Raw genomic sequence first — 23,724 nt, forward strand, 5'->3', positions numbered from 1 at the left:
GAAGGAGGTGATTGGATCCCAGACCTGTCTTGTCGGTAGAGGAGGGTCGTACCACGAGGACCATGTCTCGCCCAGACACTGACCTGGGATCAGCTCTATAAAATCAGAGCTCAACTAATTTGGCAATATGATTTTGGGATATTTCATACACCATTAAAAAAAATGCAATAAATGTTTCATAATTCATAATCAAATTCATGAAAAAACATTTGACCTGGGCATATGCCACTAGTTTATCCTCCTGTCAAACACACAGGACTGTCCTAAACTGTAGCCTACAGTGGGCAGAAAAGGCTTCGACCATACTGATACTAAAATATTTCAACTGGCCATCAATTCCCAAGATAACAATTCCATAGGCCACGTTTTTTTTCTTCAGGGCCTTAGCACAGCAGATCTATGCTCCCCATAACCCCCCCCCCCCCTCATTTACATAGAGATAGTAGCATTGGAACGTGTGTCTTCGTCGGTTTTAGTTACACCTATAGAATTATAACAATCATTGTCATATTCATTAACCATCATGAAAAATATTGATCAGCATTTACTGAAAGGACTCCCTAGAATACTTTTATTGATACGGATAAATCATGCACATGCTACCACGTGTCAATAATTGAGCATTTATGAGTGGGTATTATTTTATATTGTATTATAATTGCAAATAGCGGGTTTAATTAACGTACTATGCGCGGGTCTAGTTAACGTACAATATGCATAATAGGCTGCAGGGAGGGCACTAGCGTGATATAGTCAAACTCCTGTATATTGCATGTTCAATCCCAAATCATTAAAACACCGATCTCCACGGATACAAAACAATATACATTTATACCCCTCACATTTTGTACAAGCATCGCTCTTCTACCGAAAAGACAGCGCGTGAGTATCTTCTAAATGTCTATAATGCGATGTTGTACGTATTCTCACAATTTTCAACGTGGATTATTGCTGTGGTCTTTGAGTATTTCCCCCTTTTGTTTAGCGGGTAAGGCCCCTCTGGAACTTGGAGGGGGGCCATGTTGTTAGTGAGTGTGTAGTTACCCAGCAGCAATGGTGTTTTGTTAATGCAGCACACCAGACGGCATTTGTATGGTTCGCACGGTTAAAAACGTTTGATTACAACTGTTCAGCGGCGTGTGAACAACGGAGAGCTATGCTTTTATTGTATGCACTTATTTAACTACAATAGCTAGCTAGTAATTTTTTGGGGTATTTATTTATTTTTATTATCAAACTGAAAAGGTAAGAGGCCTTCCTTAATCTGCCTAGCTAGCCATGGTAGCATCAACAAATCTAGTTATCTGGCTAGCTAGTTAAGTTAGTTCATTTAACAAATTCAACATTGACGCAGGATTTGCAAGTGAACTGTTAACGCTAGCTAGCTAACTTGGCTTCTGTCAGTATAGCTAGCTAGCTAACTAACGTCAGGTAGCTAACCGCTAATGATAGCTAGCTAACGTAGTTCACGAACGGTTGTTTTCCAGTGAACTGGCCCGTTGTCCTGAACAGAGAAATCGTTAAATATCTCTATGTTAAGTTGTCAGGAAACGTTAGTTGGCGAATGTATACATTTCGCATGATAACTAACATTCAGACAAGTTTTTTTTTTTAACTAGCCAAACTAATCCAACGAACTACAGTACGTTAACTAGCTAGCTACATGCTGCCTGTAATATTTCGAAACACACCCGACACCGAAGGGTTGAGCACTCAGTGGGCAGACATTCATTGTTCGATTGGCTACGCTAACAAGTTATTTAGCAAGCTAGCTAATTTAGCTAGGCTAGATGGAGAGCTAGTTAACGTTATCCATCTAACGTTACCTAACACTGTTTTGATTATTATCAAGAGATTGGTTTCCACAATGTCGCTAGCTAGTTAAATTTGGCCATGTTAGCGATTGATGTTACCTAGTTTGGCTAAGAAGGCCAAATTGCGTATTACACGGACTTTCGGACACTGAATATTTATTAGTTTATGTTAGCTAGCTAGCAACGAGCTCAAGTTTATTAATGTAATAGCTAGCTTAACTAGCAAGCTAGGTAGCCAAGTCAAAGGAAGGGCAGGTAACGTCCCCAGAGAAGATTATGTTACCTTATATTGACACTAGCTGCTAGTGCTTTATGCTGAAGTTCTACAGACCTTTCAGTGTGTCAATTTACAAATGTTATTGTAACTTATGAAACAAAGCAAGGAAACTCTGTTGGGGACCAAAGAAAGACTGTGTATATGTGTGTGGTTGGTTCAATAAGCATGCATGGTGGATCCCTAATAAATACAAATACATTCAATATCAGAAAACTCAGGCTAATGTATATACATGATGTTTGATAAGTGCTATCCATATCCAATGTAAAGCAACTCTACTCACACATGTTCTGTTATTTCCCCTTCCAAAGGTTTCCCCGTGGAATGAGCGTTCCATGCAGCATCCTAGGTATGAATGACGTGGCCTGGCAGGAGACACGAGGCGGGATGCTGCACACAAACGGTGCTCCTGAAGCCGGGGGCGTCAGAGTTCACGGAGGGGGATCCCTGGCCGCCATAGGGGTTGCAGGTCAGGGTCCCGGAGGGCCACACCGTCTGCAGGGACCCAACCCCATCCCAGGCACCCCACAGCCTCCACTAAGTGGGCGCTCTCAGGATGATGCTACAGTGGGCTACTTCTTCCAGAGGCAGCCTGGGGAGCAGCTGGGAGGTTGCACCTCCAGCAAGCACCGTTGGCCCACTGGAGACGGCAACCACGTTGACCAGGTACAATGATTTTGCCAGAGCCAAACTACTTGGCTACAAGCTTCTTGTTTGATAATGGTAAAATATTTGAAAGAAGCAGATCTTATACTTTCTAGAAACTACTTTACCACAACAGAGACCCTTGCTGTTTCAGTCCAGAGCATGACATAAATTGCACCAGCCAAAGATTCCCACTCTTTAGAAAGCCACACTTGCTTCTGTTTCATAGAAATTACTTTCAACAAATATTCATTGTAGAAAGCATTAGCCTGTCAAATATCGTAGTGGGTCATTCTAATGGCTTGTTAAACTAATTTTCAAAGTTGCACACGAAAGTTTTAAGGATATGTTCCATTCCCAGTAAACACCCAGCCTGTTGACAACAACAACTGACTTGGGAAGTGTGTGTGTCTGTGTAAAGAGGAAGGGGGGGGGGGGTCTCTGTCAGTGATCTCTATCTAAGGATAGAATTCAGATTTGTAACTCATCCTATGCTTTAACAACACATACAGTAGTAGGATATTTATAACTTTTTAGTGAACATGGTAATTTATTTAGACTCATAATGTCTTTGTTGTATAGGACAACCTCGCAAGTGTGGCTGGAGTTTGCGTCAATTTGTGTTCCTCCAATTTCAATATGATGTCCAGAACTAGCTTACCATGAATGTGGATACCATTTTTGCCAGGTTGAATTGTGTATATGCTCTAACTGACTGAAGCCAAATTATTATTTTTATCAGGTTCGAACTGTGGATGAGATGAACTATGGTTTTCAAGCCCTTGCTTTGGAGTCCAGGGGCATGGGTGAGGTAGGTTGAGATCCACCACAACATCTCACGTTTCCTCCCTTTAAAACTAGGATAGATTCTGTGCTACATCTTCCATTGAAGTTTCCCACGGTGACCCAGAATGTCGAGAATGTCCAAGTAGCCATTTTGCCTTCTCTTTACAGCTCCTGCCAGCAAAAAAACTGTGGGATTCGGATGACTTGTCCAAGGATGGAAGGAAAGGGATGCTCCTTGGAGAGGAATGGAGGGAGAATGCTTGGGGATCTTCTCGTGAGTGGTTTTCTATGCCTCTGCTGGCTTGTCTGTTTGTTTTACCCTCAGGGTTTTTTGAGAACCTATTTTATTTTTATCAACCCCTTGGCTCCCCCATATGCATACATTCTTAGAGGCACTATGCAGAAATCGCTCCGCCATTTCCTGGCTACTAAAATTCTAATAGTTATCATAATTTCAGTTTTTATGTGACTAAACAGTGTGCTTTAGTGTAGAGCAGGGTGCCCCAACTGTCGTCGGATGGTTTTATCCCCCCCCAGGTTTTCTGAGCACAAACTAAAATCTCAATATACGGTAGATATATAGTGTGTGTGGAATTTTTATTGTTGGACATAAAATACTAAAACTAAAAAACACCAGGAAATTAGCTCCAAGTGATTTTTAAATCAAGAAATCTGTTCCCAAGTATTCCCCACGCATAATAAAGAGATATGACATGATCATATACAAATGTAAGCAAGGTTGAGATTGTTTTAGTCAAATATATCTGTTTGTGCTTTTTGTGGTCAATTTGCAGTCTACAAATGATTTGAAATTATGTTCTGACCATCTGCTCAAGAAAAAAATTGGGCTGCGGCTGAATCTAGTTCATTATTCCTGGTGTAGAGCATCATTGTACCATCTAAATTGCTGTAAAATATATTTTTTGAAGCTGGTGTACAAGTGAAAAAGACGCAAAAGCAAAACTTAAGAGCGGAAGCATAGAAATGGAAAACATTGACCAGATCTACCGCTTCTTAGTCCTGCTTTCAATGAGAATGACAGATCACCCCTCATAGCCTGGTTCCTCTCTAGGTTTCTTCCTAGGTTTTGGCCTTTCTAGGGAGTTTTTCCTAGCCACCGTGCTTCTACACCTGCATTACTAGCTGTTTGGGGTTTTAGGCTGGGTGTCTGTACAGCACTTCGAGATATTAGCTGATGTACGAAGGGCTATATAAAATAAAATTGAATTGAATTGAATTGAAATCTATAACACACATATCTATGTGAATTTGGTCAGTCGCCCAAAAAGTGTCATTTCAGCTTTAACTTCTTGGATTTAATGTCTGTTTAGGGGATCCGCATGGTTCTGGTACTGGTTCCGACTGACATTTTTGTGGACACTAGATCCAATTGGCTGGTTCCTACTGACACCGTAGTATATTTGAGCCGGTGTGAAGTAGGATGTGAAATCTGAAACCACTTGAAGCTGTGATGGCCCTCCTACCATTTCTTTCGCTCTTCCGACTGTCCAACTCCTGGCTGAACCCTATGTCACAACCAATGGCAAAGCACATGCCTGCAATCCTTACATCATAGCACAGCAGGAGAGCGTGGCTTCATCGCTGTAGCACATTGATATCGATTTATAGCCATTAATCTCAAAATTCATAGGTAAAAAAAGAGCATAGTTTGTTTGTCAGACTGATAAGATTAATATGTGATGAAAGGCTAGTTCCTATCAAGTTCAGGTAGCCAAGCTACAGCTCTGTGAGACGTGCACAGCGACGTTTTGATCAAAAGACCTTTAGCATATATGCCCCAAAAAATTCTATCATTAAACATACAAATATGAATTTTACAGTTATAAGGAAGGTGAAATCTTATAGTTGGTCACTTTATTATTTGATTATCCTACACTGAACAAAAATATAAATGCAACATGCAAAAATTTCAAGGATTTTACATATAAGGAAATCGGTCAATTGAAATTAATTAATTAGGACCTAATCTATGTATTTCACATGACTGGGGAATACAGACAATGCATCCGTTAGTCACATACCTTCAAAAAAATTATGGCTGTGGATCAGAAGCGGTGCGTATCTGGTGTCACCACCATTTGCCTCATGCAGTGCGACACAAACTCTATGCAAAGGAGTTATCAGGCTGTGGATTGTTGTCCCACTTCTCTTAAATGGCTGTGCGAAGTTACTGGATGTTGTAGGAACACGTCAATCCAGAGCATCCCAAGCATTCTTAATGGGTGACATGTCTGGTGAGTGCAGGCCATGGAAGAACTGTGACATTTTCAACTTCCAGGAATTGTGTACAGATCCTTGCAACTTGGGGCTGTGCGTTGTCATGTTGAAACATGAGGTGATGGCGGTGGATGAATGGCACGACAATGGGCCTCATGATTTTGTCACAGTATCTCTGCATTCAAATTGTCATTGATAAAATGCAATTGTGTTCATTGTCCTTGGCTTATGCCTGCCCATACCATAGTCCCACCGCCACCATGGTGCACTCTGTTCACAACGTTGACATCAGTAAACCACTTGCCCAGGCGACACCATATAGGTGGTCTGTGGTTATGAGACCTGTTGGATGGACTTCCAAATTCTCTAAAACTAAGTTGGAGGCGGCTTATAGTAGAGAAATTAACATTAAATTCTCTGGCAACAGCTCTTGTAGACATTCCTGCAGGATGCATTTGCCCGGTACAGTTGAAATCGGGTTTCATCCGTGAAGAGCACACTTCTCCATTGTGGCAATCAAAGGTGCGCCTTTGTCGGTTGTGACGCCGCTCTGCAGTCAGGTTAAGACCCTGGTGAGGACGACAAGCATGCAGATGAGCTTCCCTACTATTCTTCACTTGTGCAAACCCATAGTTTCATCAGCTGTCCGGGTGACTGGTCTCAGACGATCCTGCAGGTGAATAAGCCGGATGTGGAGGTCCTGGGCTGGCGTGGTCACACGTGGTCTGCGGTTGTGAGGCCGGTTGGATGTACTGCCAAATTCTCTAAAACGACATGGGAGATGGCTTATGGTAGACAAATTAACATTACATTATCTGGCAACAGCTCTGGTGGACATTCCTGTAATCAGCATGCCAGTTGCACACTCCCTCAAATCTAGAGACTGGCATTGTGTTGTGTGACAACTTCACATTTTAGAGTGGCCTTTTATTTCCCCCAGCACATGGTGCACCTGTGTAATGATCATGCTGTTTAATCAGCTTGATATGTTGATATGCCACACCTGTGTGGTGGGTGGATGGATTGTCTTGGCAAAGGAGAAATGCTCACTAACAGGGACGTAAGCAAATATGTGCACAAAATTTGAGAGAGAATAAGCTTTTTGTCATGAAACTCGGGACCAACTGTTTACATGTTGCATTTTATATTTAAAAAGCATACTAGTCGTTTCAAACTTTATTCATAGTTATGGAATAGGAAATATGTAAAATATTTCGTATTTTTACTGTGTACTTGAGCTTGTCCTCAAAAGTGACTACGCCTCAGCAATGTCTAACTATTTTTACCAAAAAGGTGAGATTTGAATCTTTTTCTTTAAGTATGCAGCATTACTAAACTCAGCAAAAAAAGAAATGTCCTCTCACTGTCAACTGCGTTTATTTTCAGCAAACTTAACATGTGTAAATATTTGTATGAACATAACAAGATTCAACAACTGAGACATAAAGACATTAAGTACTGCAGTGCATCTCCTCATGAACTGCACCAGATTTGCCAGTTCTTGCATCAGATTTGCCAGTTGTTACCCCACTCTTCCACCAAGGCACCTGCAAGTTCCCGGACATTTCTGGGGGGAATGGCCCTAGCCCTCACCCTCCGATCCAACAGGTCCAAGACGTGCTCAATGGGATTGAGATCCGGGCAACAACGTCGCCTATGTGCACAAACCCACCCGTCGCTGGACCAGACAGGACTGGCAAAATGTGCTCTTCTCTGACGAGTCGCGGTTTTGTCTCACCCCCCCCCCCCCCCCCCGGTGAGTCGGATTTGCGTTTATCATCGAAGGAATGAGCGTTACACCGAGGCCTGTACTCTGGAGCGGGATCGATTTGAAGGTGGAGGGTCCGTCATGGTCTGGGGCAGTGTGTCACAGCATCATCGGAATGCGCTTGTTGAGATTGCCTGCAATGACAACGCTGTGGTTACAGGGAAGACATCCTGCTCCCTCATGTGGTACCCTTCCTGCAGGCTCATTCTGACATGACCCTCCAGCATGACAATGCCACCAGCCATACTGCTCGTTCTGTGCGTGATTTCCTGCAGGACAGGAATGTCAGTGTTCTGCCATGGCCAGTGAAGAGCACTTTTTGCCAGTCTGGTCCAGCGACGGAGGGTTTGTGCCCCCGTTGTTGCCTGTGATGTCTGGTGACACAATCCCTCCAGTCTGAGCACTACTGGAGGGATTGTGCATTCCTGAGGTAACTCAGGCAGTTGTTGTTGCCATCCTGTACCTGTCCCGCAGGTGTGATGTTGGGATGTACCGATCCTGTGCAGGTGTTGTTACACGTAGTCTGCCACTGCGAGGACAATCAGCTGTCTGTCCTATCTCCCTGTAGCGCTGTCTTAGGCGTCTCGCAGTACGGACATTGCAATTTATTGCCCTGGCCACATCTGCAGTCCTCATGCCTAAGGCACCTTGCAGCATGCCTATGGCACATTCATGCAGATGAGCAGGGACCCTGGGCATCTTTCTTTTGGTGTTTTTCAGAGTCGGTAGAAAGGCCTCTTTAGTGTCCTAAGTTTTCATAACTGTGATCTTAATTGCCTACCGTCTGTAAGCTGTTTGTGTCTTAATGGCCGTTCCACAGGTGCATGTTCATTAATTGTTTATGGTTCATTTAACAAGCATGGAAACAGTGTTTAAACCCTTTACAATGAAGATCTGTTTAGTTATTTGGATTTTTACGAATTATCTTTGAAAGACAGGGTCCTGAAAACGGGATGTTTCTTTTTTGCAGAGTTTAGTTTTTGTTTATGGCCCTCTCATGATGAATAATTAGGTTTGGGGATTACGTTTAGTTACGCTTGAGTTACTTGTTTTATAAAATTCTATTTGCTCAGAATTAATGGTGCATTTAACAAAATGGCCAATTCAACCCAAAATCAAAGTTTCCTTCTATGCATAAAGGCATAGCGTAACATTTTAGTGCGTGGAGTTAATACATAGTTGAACTGGTACCGTGAAGACCATGCAAATAGCTCTTTTTTTCTTTCTTTTTTTTTGCTGAAACTCCTTTTCTCTTTGAGAAAGGAAAATCTCCATGTCTCACCTTCCTGGCTGTCTATTATTTTCCTCTGATGAGCAGATCACTCGGTGTCCCAACCAATCATGGTGCAGCGACGACCCGGACAGGGTTTCCATGGGAACGGCGACGCCACCTCCGTGCTGTCCCCTCGCTCCGAGGGCGGAGGCCTGGGCGTGAGCATGGTGGAGTACGTCCTGAGCTCCTCCCCCGGGGACAAGATGGATGGCCGCTACAGGAACGGTGGCTACGTAAGTCTTTCTGCCAAGGTCTCTTTCGCTCTCTGCCCTTTACGCCAATCCACTCAGAACCAACAGAAGATCTACATCGGCTTCAGTAGTGATACAAAAATTGTCAGGTCTAGAGTTATTCCAGAAATGCAACATCAAGTTGTCTTATTGCTTAGGACCTAGCCTCTTGTTCTCCGATGGAGCGTTGCGTCTGTTTGGAGGAACAAGCCTTCTGAATGTTTGATTTATTTTTGCTTTTGTAGGGCGGCGGGGACGCTGACCCGGACGGGAGGGAGAAAGGTAACGCCCAAGACCAGACGTCCCCGTTTGAAGAGGACAAGAGCCCAGAAATGAAAGTGGGAGAGGAGAGTGACACGGCCAAGGCCAATGGGAGAGGCCTGCTCAATGGCATGGACAGAGACTGCAAAGACTTCAAGTATGGGCCATTTTTAGTTGTTATTGGGGGGTGAATGGGGGACCATGAAATAATCATTGAGATATATATTTTATTTACCAATCTGTCACTGCACATAGAGCCCTTTTTGGGAAATGAAAGTTATTTGAATTATGCAGATAAGACATTTTAATCCTTTCGCTTCAAAGAGCAACCGATTTTAAGGCAGTCTGTCTGAGACTTTGCAGGGAGATAGTTGTGAACAAAGCCTCAAAGACCATATCGTCACATGTACTGCTCCCGTCGCCCCCCCCCCTTCTCCAGCCCCACCCCAGGAAGTCGCCAGGCCTCCCCCACCGAGGCGGTGGAGAGGATGGGCCCCGGCCAGGCCGGGCTGGAGATGATGGTCCAGCACCAGCAGCACCAGCATCAGCAGCACCAACACCACCTCCAGCACCAGACCATGCAGCCCCAGAGCAAGCCCCAGCAGCAGGAGGACTTCCAGAATCAGGAGGCCCAGAACATGGGCAACATGGAGCAGCAGCAGGGTGTGGAGTCACTCCAGTTCGACTACGCCGGCAACCAGATCCAGGTAGACTCCTCCGGCACTCCCGTCGGCCTGTTTGACTACAACTCCCAGCAGCAGGTGGGTTGAACCAGGAAGTAGTAACGAGGGACTACATTTCTCTCTGGTGCATAGATTGATGTAAACCTGTCACTTTTTGGTGATATGAGCCGTTTTGATCTCCAATAGACCTTGAGATCTGAAGGAACAATGTTTTTTGGGTGGGGGTCTGTGTCCTTTCAATCATTGACTGAGCACAGAAAGTTAAATGTGTTGAACTTATTAGGAAAGAAGTTATGTTGCAGTAGTTTCTCACAATTCATGAACATGTTAGGGTTTGTTTCTTCTTCGTCCTTGTCAATCATTGGTTCATTGATGATATTAGCATTATGACTATCTTTAATTAAATAATTCAAAAACCTTTATTAATGCAATTGCAGACAGAAGTTGACAAACAGGAACATAGCACACATGTTTCTGAGTAAGTTCTGCATCAAACAAAAGGTCTCAAGTAGTTTTTTTAAACCAAAGTCCCGCCTTAGTGATGTCACTGACTACGTCATTACCTTTTTACTCCTGAGACCAAAACCCTGCATCCATAGCTATACAAACATAGAGTTTCAGTGTTTATCTAAAAGCTAGGCAATAAATGTTCCCTCCCCAAAGTTGATTTATTGTGGAATGTCTGAGTCGTCTCATCTCCCACACTCCCCTGCAGAGTTCTGTCTGTCACACATTATGAGAGAGAGAGCAAACAACTGTGGAACAATTCTAAAACTATATAATGAATATATATATATATTGTTAATCTGTAGTCAAGGGTCTTATAACCCCTCCCCTTCTATTAATAAAACATAAGCATAATCAATTATTCTAATACATAAAACATTTTGGTACAATCCTTTTCATGACCCTTGGTGAACCCGACAAACATAATGCATCAGTGATTCTTATTTCCTACAACTTTCTGAAGAAGTACGGCCTGTTTCTGTGTACCTCTGTGTTGTGTAGCCAGTTAGCATGACTTTAATGTCTGCATAATCTAGTGGCTTTCCCCCCAAAAAAAAAAAATTTAAATGTTGACTGCAAAGTAGGTCTACCTTACAGAATGATATCATAAGGATTTGTATCAATCGATTTGCAAACACCGCTGCAGAAACACTGCTAGCCAAACACAACTCTCTTATATATATTTTTTTAACATTTATTTTATTTAACCAGGTAGGCTAGTTGAGAAGTTCTCATTTGCAATTGCGACCTGGCCAAGATAAAGCAAACCAGTGCGACACAAACAACACCACAGAGTTACAAATGGAATAAACAAACATACAGTCAATAACCCAATAGAGAAGTGCACAGTGTGAGAATTTGCGGTAAAATAAGGGAGGTAGGCAATAAATAGGCCATAGTGAAATATACCTGCTGGAGCGCGTGCAACAGGTGGGTGCTGATATTGTGAATTAAAGGAGAACGTGAAAATTAACCTGGGTGAAAAGAAACAGGGAAAATCCTAAACCTGGAAATGGAATTTGGCAATAATATCTTAAGCTTTCCTGGTTGCGAAAATTATAATTCGCCCAATTTTAAATTTGTTACAAAACAAGCAATTTATAGTGTAGAGAATCATTGTACCATATAAATCTCTGAAATATGTTTCCAATAACCAAAAATCTTGTTTGAAGCTGGTGTACATAACAAAGTAAAAGATTCAAACTTAAGAACGGGAAGAATAGAAATGGCGCACATGGAACATATACTAGATATGTTCCATGTGCGCCATTTCTATTCTTCCCGTTCTTAAGTTTGAATCTTTTACTTTGTTATGTACACCAGCTTCAAACAAGATTTAATGAGAATGACAGATCTATAACTCACTTTTCTATGTTTCCACTCGCCCAAAAAGTTACATACTCTAACTTTAAACCCAGACCAAGGAGTCCACCCCCCCCACCCCAGGACAATAGTTTTTGTTTATTGTGGTTTGGAAAGTTAGGAATATTGAGATTGATCAAATGTGTATGACTTTTTTTCTCTGAAAATAGGCAAACTTTTGCATGTTTCTGTGGAAGTAGTTTGTCACCTTTTGGGGTCCTTACTAGTTTGCTTCCCTGTCCCTGAGAGTAGTGGAAGCTTGGGTATTAATGTGTCTAACTTGTTCTGTTTGTTGTCCAGTTGTTCCAGAGGTCCAACCATCTGACTGTCCAGCAGCTCACTGCGGCCCAGCAGCAACAGTATGCCCTGGCTGCTGCCCAGCAACAACACCTTGGTAAGTTCTAGATGTTCTACCCTGACTGCTGCCCAGCAACAACACCTTGCTATGTTCTACCCTGTCTGCTGCCCAGCAACAATACAAGCACCCCCTAAATTATGATTGTAGTTTTGATTACTATATACAGTAATGTACTATGGATTTATTCATTATTCACTATTTGGCTCCAAACTGCACACACGCATATTGGGTAGTATTACGTATTATTGGTGTAGTATTACGTCTGAATTACGTAAAAATGTCCCGAATGCCGTACTTTAAAAAATGAAGTTTAATTTAATTGTGGTTTTGACGGCAATTTGATATCGGGTGATGTGTTATTCGATATGGACACACTGCTAACTGGAGGTTTTCTTCAGCCGGCCTTGCTCCCGCGTTCGTGCCAAACCCATACATCATCAACACTGGACCCCCCGGAACCGACCCCTACACCGCTGCTGGACTGGCCGCAGCAGCTACACTTGCCGGTTAGCACACACACACACACGAACTGTATTCATACATAGCACCTCTTTCACTCTGAGTGGGTACTGCCATCAAAATCTGCTTTACTGCTACGTGAGTATCATCTTCTGTATAAAATTCAATTGAATTGCAAGTTCATACCACAGGTTTGGTAGTAGTAACTGATGACTCCCTTCCCTTAGGGCCTACAGTGGTTCCTCCCCAGTACTATGGTGTTCCTTGGGGCGTGTACCCTGCCAACCTCTTCCAGCAACAGGCTGCCAGTCACAACGCTAACCAGCAGGGATCCAATCAGGGACCGGGGCCAGGACAGCAACAGGTAGGCATTTCACCAATTAACAGCAGCTAACTAGAGAATGAATTTAAGAGTTAAGCGTTATAGCCGAAGGTGTATTGGAAGTGACCATGATTTATCTTGTACATTTTCCCTCTCGGATGACTCAAGTCATTTTAAGTGCGGTTGTGGTGTAACCCCTTGATCTTCTCTCTCTCTCTCCAGGTGATGCGCCCTGGGAACAACCAGCGCCCTCTCACCCCTGGTCAGGGCCAGCAGAGCCAGCAGGAGTCCCTGGCAGCAGCTGCCGCCGCCAACCCTGCCCTCGCCTACGCTGGTATGCCAGGTCAGTGACGGAGTAGTGTTAGTTGAGCACACACGGGTTTTTACCTACATGTACAAATTACCTCCACTAACCGGTGCCCCCGCACATTGACTCTGTACCTGTACCCCCTGGTATATAGCCTTGCTATTGTTATTTTACTGCTGCTCATTATTTATTTGTTTTTTCTTTATTGCAATGTTGGTTAAGGGCTTGTAAGTAAGCATTTCACTGTAAGGTATTTGGCGCGTGTGTATTCGGCGCAAATACAATTTTATTTGAACACTACTGAGCCAAACCAAGCTCTACTGAGCAGACCTGGTTAAGCAGCCACATAATTGCAGGAACAAAGGACAATGTCAAAAGAGAATATCCGAGCAGGCAGCGTTTGGTTTGGGTCGGCGCGGTAGTGTGAAAAGTATAACACAGCCAGTCGCGTACACGTCTGGAGTTTACCCAAGGGGTGAGAGGTGAAGAGTAGCATTTGAATATATTATACTGGCTCTCAGCATTATGTGCATCTATGCCACTCTTGAAGCCTTCCAAGGCATGTTGTGATTTCCCTTTAGCCCCTTCCAGCAGGCTTAACAGGTCTGTGTAGTGTTTTAGTGGGGGGGGGGGGGGGTAATTTGATATGAAAGCTTGTCTCATATTCCCTCTGGAATAGGTTTGTGTACATACTCTTTCAAACTGCCTTTCCCTTCTGATTCTGGTGCAGTAAGATACCATTTCTTCAGCCCTTTTGTAGACCACACGCAACTTCATAGACCAAACACACACTCGCCAGGCTGGTTTTCACAGTGTGTTTCCCCTCAGTTTGTCTGTCTCCTGCCCACCCAGGTTACCAGATGCTGGCCCCCGCCGCTTACTACGACCAGAACGGAACCCTGGTGATGGCCCCTGGGGCCCGCGGTGGTCTGGGAGGGCCCGTCCGCCTGGTCCAAACCCCGCTCCTCATCAACCCACAGGCCGCAGCGCAGGCTGGTGAGTACCACGGGTTGTCTGGCCCAGTGTTCTCCTAATGTTTGTGGGAAATTGTGTTTTTGGAGGCGGCTTAGCAGCTAGTGGAATGAGTGCCATGTTGATAGTGTGAACACAATATTACTGTACTTTACTTGTGAAAGTTGACCAAGGCTTTATAATCGAATCTCAATCTTACAATGACGTGAATTAATTGCTCATACGACAGGGTTTTAATAGTGCTCACCCCACCCCATGTCCTCTCCAAATAAGCACCACACTGAACCGTGGTGACCTGGTTTTTCTTTCCATCCCTCTTTCTCCCCTCTCTATATATAGCGGCTGCGGCGTCAGCGTCCGGCTCGGGCAACAACATGTCAGGCCCCCAGCCCAACGGCCTGTACCGCTCCATGTCCCAACCCCAGCAGCAGCCCCAGCAGCAGCAGAACCAGGGCCTACCCTCCAGCTCCTTCTACGGCTCTGGGTCGGTGCCGGCCAGCTCCCAGAGCAGCTCCCTGTTCTCCCACACCTCCCAGGCTCCACCGCCCACCTCGTCTCTAGGGTTCAGCGGTGCCGGCGGCTCCCTGGGCGTGGGCCTGGGCTCGGCGCTCGGAGGCTTCGGCTCCTCAGGTTAGTGGAGAAGGAACCTTCAGGTTCATTGTACATATGGCAAAAAGCATACATAAGATGTGATGTCATGCACTCTTGACAATTAATTACATTTTCCAAAGATTCTGTACCCCCCTCTTTGGATGCCCTGCTGTCCTCTTTTCTCTCCCGTCTCCTTATTTCCCCGTCTTCATCTCTCTCTCCCATAGTGTCGAGCTCCACCAGCAGCAGTGTCTCTCGCCGCGACTCCCTGCTGGCCAACTCGGACCTGTACAAGCGTGGAGGTGGTAGCAGCCTCACCCCCATTGGTCAGCCCTTCTACAACAGCCTGGGCTACTCCTCGCCCAGTCCCATTGGCCTAACACCGGGCCACTCCCCCCTCACACCCCCACCCTCTCTGCCCTCCTCTCACGGCTCCTCCTCCAGCCTTCACCTGGGTAAGACCAGGTGTAATTAAGATATGTTGGAGAGCATAGACATGAACATAAGATGGGCAGGCAGATAGAAAACTTGTGTATCGCTGCATGAAGTTTTGTCGCCACCCTGCCATTGTAATTCAGTCACTCTTCAAAAGATGGAATGGTTTTGCAACATATGGAGATATGTCTCTCTCTCACATAATCTGTCTCTCACATAATCTGTCTACTTCACTTTACTTAACACCACTCTAAGTCGATGGCTAGACACGCATAGAAATAGTGACCAGAGGGGGAATTACCATTCAAGCTACGTACCGAGGGTCGAAATTCTATTTCTATGGCAACACCCCCCTCATCCTTTGTTCCCTCCCGGTATTCCCAACCTCCAGGCGGCCTGACGAACGGTAGCGGGCGCTATATCTCGGCGGCACCCGGCGCTGAGGCCAAGTACCGCAGTGCGGGGGGCACCTCCAGCCTGTTCAGCTCCAGCAGCCAGCTGTTCCCGCCGTCTCGGCCCCGCTACAGCCGCTCAGACGTCATGCCCAGCGGGCGCAGTCGCCTGCTGGAGGACTTCCGCAACAACCGCTTCCCCAACCTGCAGCTGCGTGACCTGCCCGGCCACATGGTGGAGTTCTCCCAGGACCAGCACGGCTCCAGGTGGGTGACGAATAGATGCACGGCTGAATGGACACACAGTCTCTCTCACGTACACAAGCTCACTCACATAAATTGAACATGCTTTTTCTCACGCCGCACGCACACACAGTGGTACACAGACACTCACACATCCTCTGCTGCATATTATGCCCTCCAATCATGCTGTTGAAAAACAACACTTATCACTATAATGCTCGGTTGTTCTTAACTCCTCTTCCTCCTTTTCTATCTCTTGTCCCCCTGTCCCCCCCGTGTCCAGGTTCATCCAGCAGAAGCTGGAGAGGGCCACCCCAGCAGAGAGACAGATGGTGTTTGGGGAGATCCTGCAAGCAGCCTATCAGCTGATGACTGACGTGTTTGGCAACTACGTCATCCAGAAGTTCTTTGAGGTGGGAACTGTGGTCAAAGTTGTCGGGTTAGATTCAATGCCACTCTGGATACTTGTGATATCATTGGATCATACCATACCAACTGTTAGTGTGCTTTCAACCAGTACGTGTCTGATAATTCGATTTTTTTACTGTCACCAATATTGCAGATTGTGGCGTATTTTTTTCTTTCAGGTTCAATATTAATCGTGTGTCTTAACTACTTTAGTTGGATACACTTGTACGGTTATCTGGATAAGAGCATTTGTCTTAAATGACTGGACATTATATAATGCAAACAATCAAAACCAACAAACTTTCAAGTCGCTGTCATTTTGCGTCGTAATTGAAGTATTGTTTGTCTCTGCAGTTTGGCAGTGCGGATCAGAAGCTGGCTCTGGCCACGCGTATCCGCGGCCACGTGCTGCCCCTGGCCCTGCAGATGTATGGCTGCCGGGTCATCCAGAAGGCCCTGGAGTCTATCTCCTCTGACCAGCAGGTAATTGTAAGTGGGATCTTCACTTCTCATTAGATGTATTTTATTGCTTCTAGGATGCATCCCAAATGGCATCCTATTCCCTTTTCTAGTGCACTATTTTTGACCGTGACGTAGCCCTAGGGTTATCAGTTGCTGTCTTCTGATAAGTTGACTCTCCGGTAAGCATGGTGGATGGACAGAAACCTGTGTAATATGATCCTGTGACCTTTTCAGTCCACTTTGAAAAGCCTTAAGCTTCTTTGAAATTGCCCTTGACGTTAAGGACTATGGTAGAAATTAGATTGTTATCAATGAGCCGTTAGAAGGAAGAGAATGGATGTATGTACCGTAGAAGCAGAATGTGACTCAATTTCTATGTGAATGACCTAGACGGGTTGAAAATGGATAGATGGATGTGACAGAGGGATGGATAGATTACTCCTCTCCCTCTCTATCCCCTTCCTCAGAGTGACATCGTACGAGAACTGGACGGTCACGTGCTGAAGTGTGTGAAGGATCAGAACGGGAACCATGTGGTGCAGAAGTGTATCGAGTGTGTCCAGCCCCAGGCCTTGCAGTTCATCATCGACGCCTTCCAGGGCCAGGTGAGAGCCCATTCAATAGGGCACGCAATGGGAAAAACGTTTTGTAACAGAAAATGAGAGATTCTGTTGGCAACAATTGAATAGTTTTTTTTTGCTGACGTTTACTGACACGGCCATATTCAATGGGTGTTGTGCATTTGTAAATTCATTAGTAATTCTGTGCGCTGGCACACTCAGACGAGAGTGCTCTGAAATCGGAGTACATAGCCAGAGTGAATTTACAAACGCACCCCTAGTTATGGGTGTAGCTAGGCTCGTGTTCAGCAGGGCACTCCGCAGCAACACTTTTTACAACTGGAAACTAAAATCTGTTATTTTTGGACCAGCTCCAATAGCAGTACCTGCCGGTTTCAGAAAAATCTTAATCTATTGAAAATGACCCAGACACAGTAGAAATGTTTTCTCCTTAGGATTCAATGTATGGACTGGCCCTTTTCAAGTTTATTATTATTTATTTTTTTGTAACAAATTTTCACATATCGACATGGAGTGCCAGTTAATGACAACATACTCTACGCTTTAACAATGTTCTGCTTAATTCCATTTATCTGAAGCGTTACTTTATTTTCCACTTATCTAGACCCGAGGGATCCTGCCACCCATTTTGTTGAGGTGTGCTGTCTGTCTCTTCCCTGCAGGTGTTTGTGCTGTCCACCCACCCTTACGGCTGCAGGGTGATTCAGAGGATCCTGGAGCACTGCACCCAGGAGCAGACCCTGCCCATCCTGGAGGAGCTGCACCAGCACTCTGAGCAGCTCGGCCAGGTAAGTGCAGCCAGTTAAGCCCCTGGTCTCCTCATAACTAGGCCCAAGTCGCCCAGATACAGACAATGTAATGCTTTGTGGTTGTTAATGTGATGAGCTGTGTGTGTGTGTTGTAGTTCTTGTGACGTTTTCATTGTTAGTGTTGCTGTGTAGCCTGGGTTGTGTTCATTAGGGCACGAAAGGTTGACGGAAAACAAAAATGTCTGATTTCTCTTTGGACAAGTCCCGGCAGTCCCTCCCTGTTTCAGTAGGTTTTCTTCCCTTTGGTGCCTAACGAACATGACTGTGAGCCCTGTCAGTTAACGTTAATGATAGATGAGGATAAGTGTATGAATGCTGTCAATGATTTCTACCTCTGACCTATGTTAATTTTATTCCCCTCCCCCCACTTATTCCATCTAGAAATATCAAGGCGTTTCATTGGAGATGACACCCAAAACATATTATACAGTGTCCAGCGACGCACTGTTTAAGGTCAGAGCAATTCGCCTCCCTCCCATGCGGACGTTGTCCTCGTGTCACCTCCCTCCTCTCTCTCTTTCTCTCAACAACCAGTGTGCTTTAACACAGTAAAGGCCTTTTTACCGTCACTAAACTCTCTATCCCTCTTTTGCAGGCCTCTTTCCTCTAAACTCACAGAGCACGCCTCTTCCTCCCTCGCCTCTTTTTTTCTCCTTCCTTCGCTTCTAAACAATCTGTTCTGTCACGTAGAGGATACACAGCACCCCACTTCTCGGCTCTCTCTGTTTAGATAATCCCTCTCTTAGGTCACGGGCGCCTCCTGATTCTTCCTCGTTCCCCCTCCCTCCCTCCTGCTCTCTTCTCTTCCTTCTCTGATGTTTAATCCTCACTGCTTGGTAGAAAGACTCCCTAAGTCGAGAGCATTTGTTTTGCCACAATTTGGACCCCCCCCAACATTGACATGGATTGTCCGATAGGCTTTGAACTCAACTGTGGGTTCTTGGAACTTAGGGGTAAAGTCCATCAGACCATGTAGAGCAATTATGCCAAATGATGGGGGAGGTTTGTAAATCAATCTAATTTGCATTAAATCAAATAGGGGGTGGGGGGCATGATACTCATGGGTGATTCCCCAAGAAACCAGGACAAAACATGTACTTTAAAAAATATATATGTTGACTTTATATTTGACATTTGTATCTTAAAGCATTATTGAGAAATAATGAATTGATGTTGTAACATTTTGGCCTTTATCTGTTTTCTTGAGGAATTGTCATCATTTAAGATTGTCAAATGTTGGCACTATTGATGTTATTATCTGGTCAGGTGAGTTTCAGTGTCTGTCTTCCTGCACAGTTTTAGGTGTATTGGGTTATTGTCCCTCACTACCATATCGGTCTTATCAGCAATCCCTGAAGGGACAAAGATGCTGCTGTTTGCTCGTGGACCTGTATAGGCCTGTGTCCCATACGAATCACTAGCCTCTCTCTGGTCTTTGGACCTTAATCTGTGGTGATGATGTGGTGCTATTGATACAATTCTGCGGGGGTGTCATAGTAGATTTCTGTCAAAAGAAAATCTGTCTCAACTGTCTGTAAATGATTGAATCCATAGTGGGGGTGAACTAAATGCTGTTACAAGATTATGTAATTGATTGTTTTCCTTTGTGGGGAATGGGAAACGTGATCCCACACACGCTCACTGTCTTCTGTTTCCATCGCCCTCTGCAGGATCAGTACGGCAACTACGTCATCCAGCACGTCCTGGAGCACGGCAGACCTGAAGATAAGAGCAAAATTGTGGCAGAGGTCCGCGGAAAAGTGCTCCTCCTGAGCCAGCACAAATTTGCAAGGTAAGGCAAAACCCTTTCGTTCTCCCATTACTAATCACAGGGCTGTCTTCATTTTATATACAGTTTCGTAGCTGGTGGGAGTGAGATCCATGGAGACGTGCTTTTCCTTTATTTCCTTCCAGCCATTACAATGAGGCCATTTTTAAAGTGACACTAGTCCACTGAGTGAGACGAGTCACATTCTGAGACTTCTAGGGGCGGTTTTCAATGTAGATTCTCCAGTGAGTTGGTTTTTAGTTCAGGACTAGGCTGACTGTCCAGGAGACCGGCCCATGTAGCCTCTCGTCTCTCCTTCAGTAACGTGGTGGAGAAGTGCGTGATCCACTCGTCCCGTGCCGAGCGGGCCCTGCTGATTGACGAGGTGTGCTGCCAGAAGGACGGCCCTCACAGCGCCCTGTACACCATGATGAAGGACCAGTATGCCAACTACGTGGTGCAGCGGATGATTGACATGGCCGAGCCCGCCCAGCGCAAGATCATCATGCACAAGGTGGGTTGCCATATACCATCGTCTCTGAGGTGAATTCATTAGTGCAATACGTTTCACAACGGGAAACATTTTGCTACAAAAATTAGTGTATCTCATTGGAGAAGTTCAGGTTAGTCCCTTTCCCGTTTTGGCCTGTTTGCTTGGCTTTGGTTCCTAGTGAGCACATCCCACGTCTCCTATTGCCTGTTCATTTAAATCAGAATAGTTTAAGCCAGGTTCATTTATTGTCATACAACCAAAGGTTGGCGTTTTTGGGTACAGCATGGTTAGGATACTCTGACGTTGTTCTAATTGTTAGCCATAGGAGTCTCTCCTAATCACGTGCTGTGTGAAGTCCTGTATTATGTGGAATGTTAACCAGACTGCTGTCCCATCATTTTTAATGTTTTAGTATCCTTCAATGGCAAACTTTTTAAGTGGAAGGCAGACTGCTTTGTTTTTTAAATTAAAACGAGAACAACTTTTAAGCCTCATTGGTCCAGTCCCACCATAAATGGTATAATTCATCTTTGCTCTCTGCTCCCCCAGATCCGGCCCCACATCGCCACCCTGCGCAAGTACACCTACGGCAAGCACATCCTGGCCAAGCTAGAGAAATACTACATGAAGAGTAGCACTGACCTGGGGCCAATCGGAGGGCCCACCAACGGCCTCATGTAGTCCTGCCTTCTGTGTCCACTGACTAAAGACCAGAGTAGGAGCTGCCCCCCTCACCTTATTTCTAGTTATGTAAAGAGGTGCTCCTGAGCCATCAGGGCTGACCTTTGACACCCTCTGATGAATTACCAAAAAGATTTAAACGTCACCTGTGAAATGCTGTGACATCTGACCCTGCCACTCTAATGCTACCCTCAGCTCTTGTTCCCTACGTGGCCACCATGGAGGGTAGCAGACAGTTTTGCAGGCAATCTCTTGGGTAAAGCACAGCCCCCCCCCCCAATTTGTTTATGATGTAACTGACTGGTTTTTCTTATATAATCCTGTACATTTAGTTTTTTTTACCTTGTAAATTCTCTGTAGAAAAAAAAGAAGAACCGCATTTGCTGATAATGTACAATTCTTACAATTACACCAGCAAGTGACTTTATAAGGCCGAACTTGAGTGATCCTTTTAAACAATTTTTCATTTGTTTTTGTACCCAGACTTACTACTACTATCAGCTGTTATAATTAAAAGCCAGGTGTTTAAATATATATATATATATATATATATAATTATCTTTCTACTACCACAAAACGATCCCAATGCCAAAGCAGCTGATGGATCCATTTCTACTTCTTGCACTGCATAGTATGGATAGATTATGAAACCCATCTGTCCCACTGACGATTACTATGTCTCTCGTGCCAATGAGTTAGTCATCCACTGGTCTCTACTTGAACACCTACAATGCTTTGTGCTTCATTTTTAGTGGAGTTTCATCCACTTGCCGGCTTGTGATCGCCTCGATATCATTTTTTTTTTGCCTCTGTTTTCCCACAGACTGGCCTACTCTCGCTCTCACACGGTTTGCTTGATTTGACCAGTCGGCTCCGGGCGACGAATGGCATGGTTATTCAACAGTGCACATATGCTGTTGCATCCGTAAGCAGTGATTCCACTAAATCCCACCTATATGGTCTTACTTTTTATTTTATTTTTTTCCCTCGCAGATCACTCAATGGCTGCTTGGGGGCTTACGGCAGACACGGGTAGCGTGGACGTTTATTCTCTTTCAGAAGCAGAGCACAAGGTTGGGTTGTATAGTGGAAGTTAAACTTGGTTGTAATCTTTACATTAAATGACCGTAGCGGGGCGTGTGTGTGAGGGGGGGGGGGGGGGGGTAAGCATAGGCATGCTGTAACAGGTTTTTAATAACTTGACTGATTTCTTTATCATGTTTTGTGGAACATCTATCTGTCTTGTAGTTTTGAGATGAACACTGCCCTAGAAGCGGTATCTTTATGTACTGAATATTCATCTCTTGCGTAGAAATAGTTTAGCAAAAATGTATAGCATCTTTGTGTATGAGTAAATATTAAATGGTTGCTTTTTTGGCTAGGGTGCTTGGGGTAAGTTTTTATTTAATATTTTTTTTTGAAGTGGCTCATCCCAAGTATGTAAAGTGGAGGGTAGAATTGGGAATGAAATTAGGAAAAATAACAGGATGGTTTTATGCGAGACCGACCGTCATGAGGTTGTTTTAATTTAGATATTCCTATAAAAATAAAAAAATCTGGTTTGAATATTCAAGTGAATTAGGTGGGGAGAGTAGTGGGGCCATCTAAAAAGCTATACAACTCCTCTGTGACGCTAGTAGTAATGGCTTTTGCTTCATATGAATAATTGTAGTATATGTGCAGTTGATAAGTGTGTAAGTTTAATTGACAAAAGTCTAGTTGTGGTGTTTTGACAGGCCTTGATAAATTGGTAGTGATGCTTTTTTATTTCGTCTGTACAGTTGTACATTTGTAAACGTTGATGCTGTAAATGGATGTCTTTTACACTTTGGGGGAAAAATTGCCTAAATGTGCATTTTGATGTATGTGTGTGTATATTCATCACTCCTTTCCCCTCAAATATAATGTATACAGTTTTATTTGATCAAGCGTTATTTTAAAACAATCTTTTTATGGCTTCTCGATCTGACATGGTTTTGTTTTAAATCTGTTATGAGAAAGGTCGGCCTCGTTTTGTATGCGGAGCTTTATAACGTCTCCTGTTTATATTGTCTTTCTGACGTGTGACAGTTTTAAAGGAACACCAATGCTCTGTACCTAAAATGAGGCTGCTTCTGGTCCCCTCTGCTGCCATGGAAACTTCACAGGATATGACAGAATTATTTTTGTACAGAAGAGTGCTGTATTTTGGAACAGCTACTACCTTGTAAGCAAAAGAAATGTAAGATATTGTCAATTATATAAATATGAACATATGAGTTTTGTCACACTGTCAAAGTCTTGTACATTTTCAGGTGGCCTTATGTACATTTCCAGACGTTTAGATGAAGAAAAAAAGACTCATTTTTTGGAAGCAGAATTGTGACTGTATGATTAAACCGTTCTAACATTTGATAATTTATTTCTGTGCCTTTTTTTAAATTTAAAATTGTATATCTTCTTTTAGGAAGTTGGTGTGCAAACTATAGTACTTGAATTTGAAACATGAAGTTGGATTTAACTGACCTGCTTAGCACCTGTTTTGAGCAGTAGATGGTGCTTCTTGCCAGTCTCCAGTTTACACTCAAGACTAATTTTCAATGTCAATTGTTTTAAAGTA

General features: G+C 44.2%; 1 protein-coding gene across 11 annotated transcripts; it reads left to right on the plus strand.

Moving 5' to 3' along the window:
• The first annotated feature begins 495 nt into the window (after window positions 1-495).
• On the plus strand, window positions 496-23,517 carry LOC139556062 (pumilio homolog 2-like). 11 transcript variants are annotated; one of them, XM_071369555.1, is made up of 23 exons: window positions 497-882; window positions 2,403-2,757; window positions 3,479-3,547; window positions 3,691-3,796; window positions 8,847-9,034; window positions 9,277-9,449; window positions 9,732-9,999; window positions 12,145-12,238; window positions 12,601-12,708; window positions 12,889-13,025; window positions 13,206-13,326; window positions 14,119-14,286; window positions 14,602-14,892; window positions 15,081-15,308; window positions 15,680-15,947; window positions 16,207-16,336; window positions 16,686-16,820; window positions 17,261-17,398; window positions 18,037-18,162; window positions 18,565-18,636; window positions 19,854-19,975; window positions 20,273-20,465; window positions 20,994-23,517. In XM_071369555.1, exons 1-23 carry the CDS (start codon window positions 773-775, stop codon window positions 21,123-21,125), a joined length of 3,732 nt encoding a protein of 1,243 aa, XP_071225656.1. In that variant the 5' UTR covers window positions 497-772; the 3' UTR covers window positions 21,126-23,517. The 11 variants fall into 11 exon arrangements, with proteins under 11 accessions (XP_071225657.1, XP_071225658.1, XP_071225656.1 ...); XM_071369553.1 differs by having other exon boundaries at window positions 498-882; window positions 9,732-10,053; window positions 12,898-13,025; XM_071369551.1 differs by having other exon boundaries at window positions 499-882; window positions 9,732-10,053.
• Window positions 23,518-23,724: the final 207 nt, after the last annotated feature.

Source organism: Salvelinus alpinus, chromosome 27 (assembly GCF_045679555.1).
Source record: "Salvelinus alpinus chromosome 27, SLU_Salpinus.1, whole genome shotgun sequence".
NCBI lineage: Eukaryota > Metazoa > Chordata > Actinopteri > Salmoniformes > Salmonidae > Salvelinus > Salvelinus alpinus.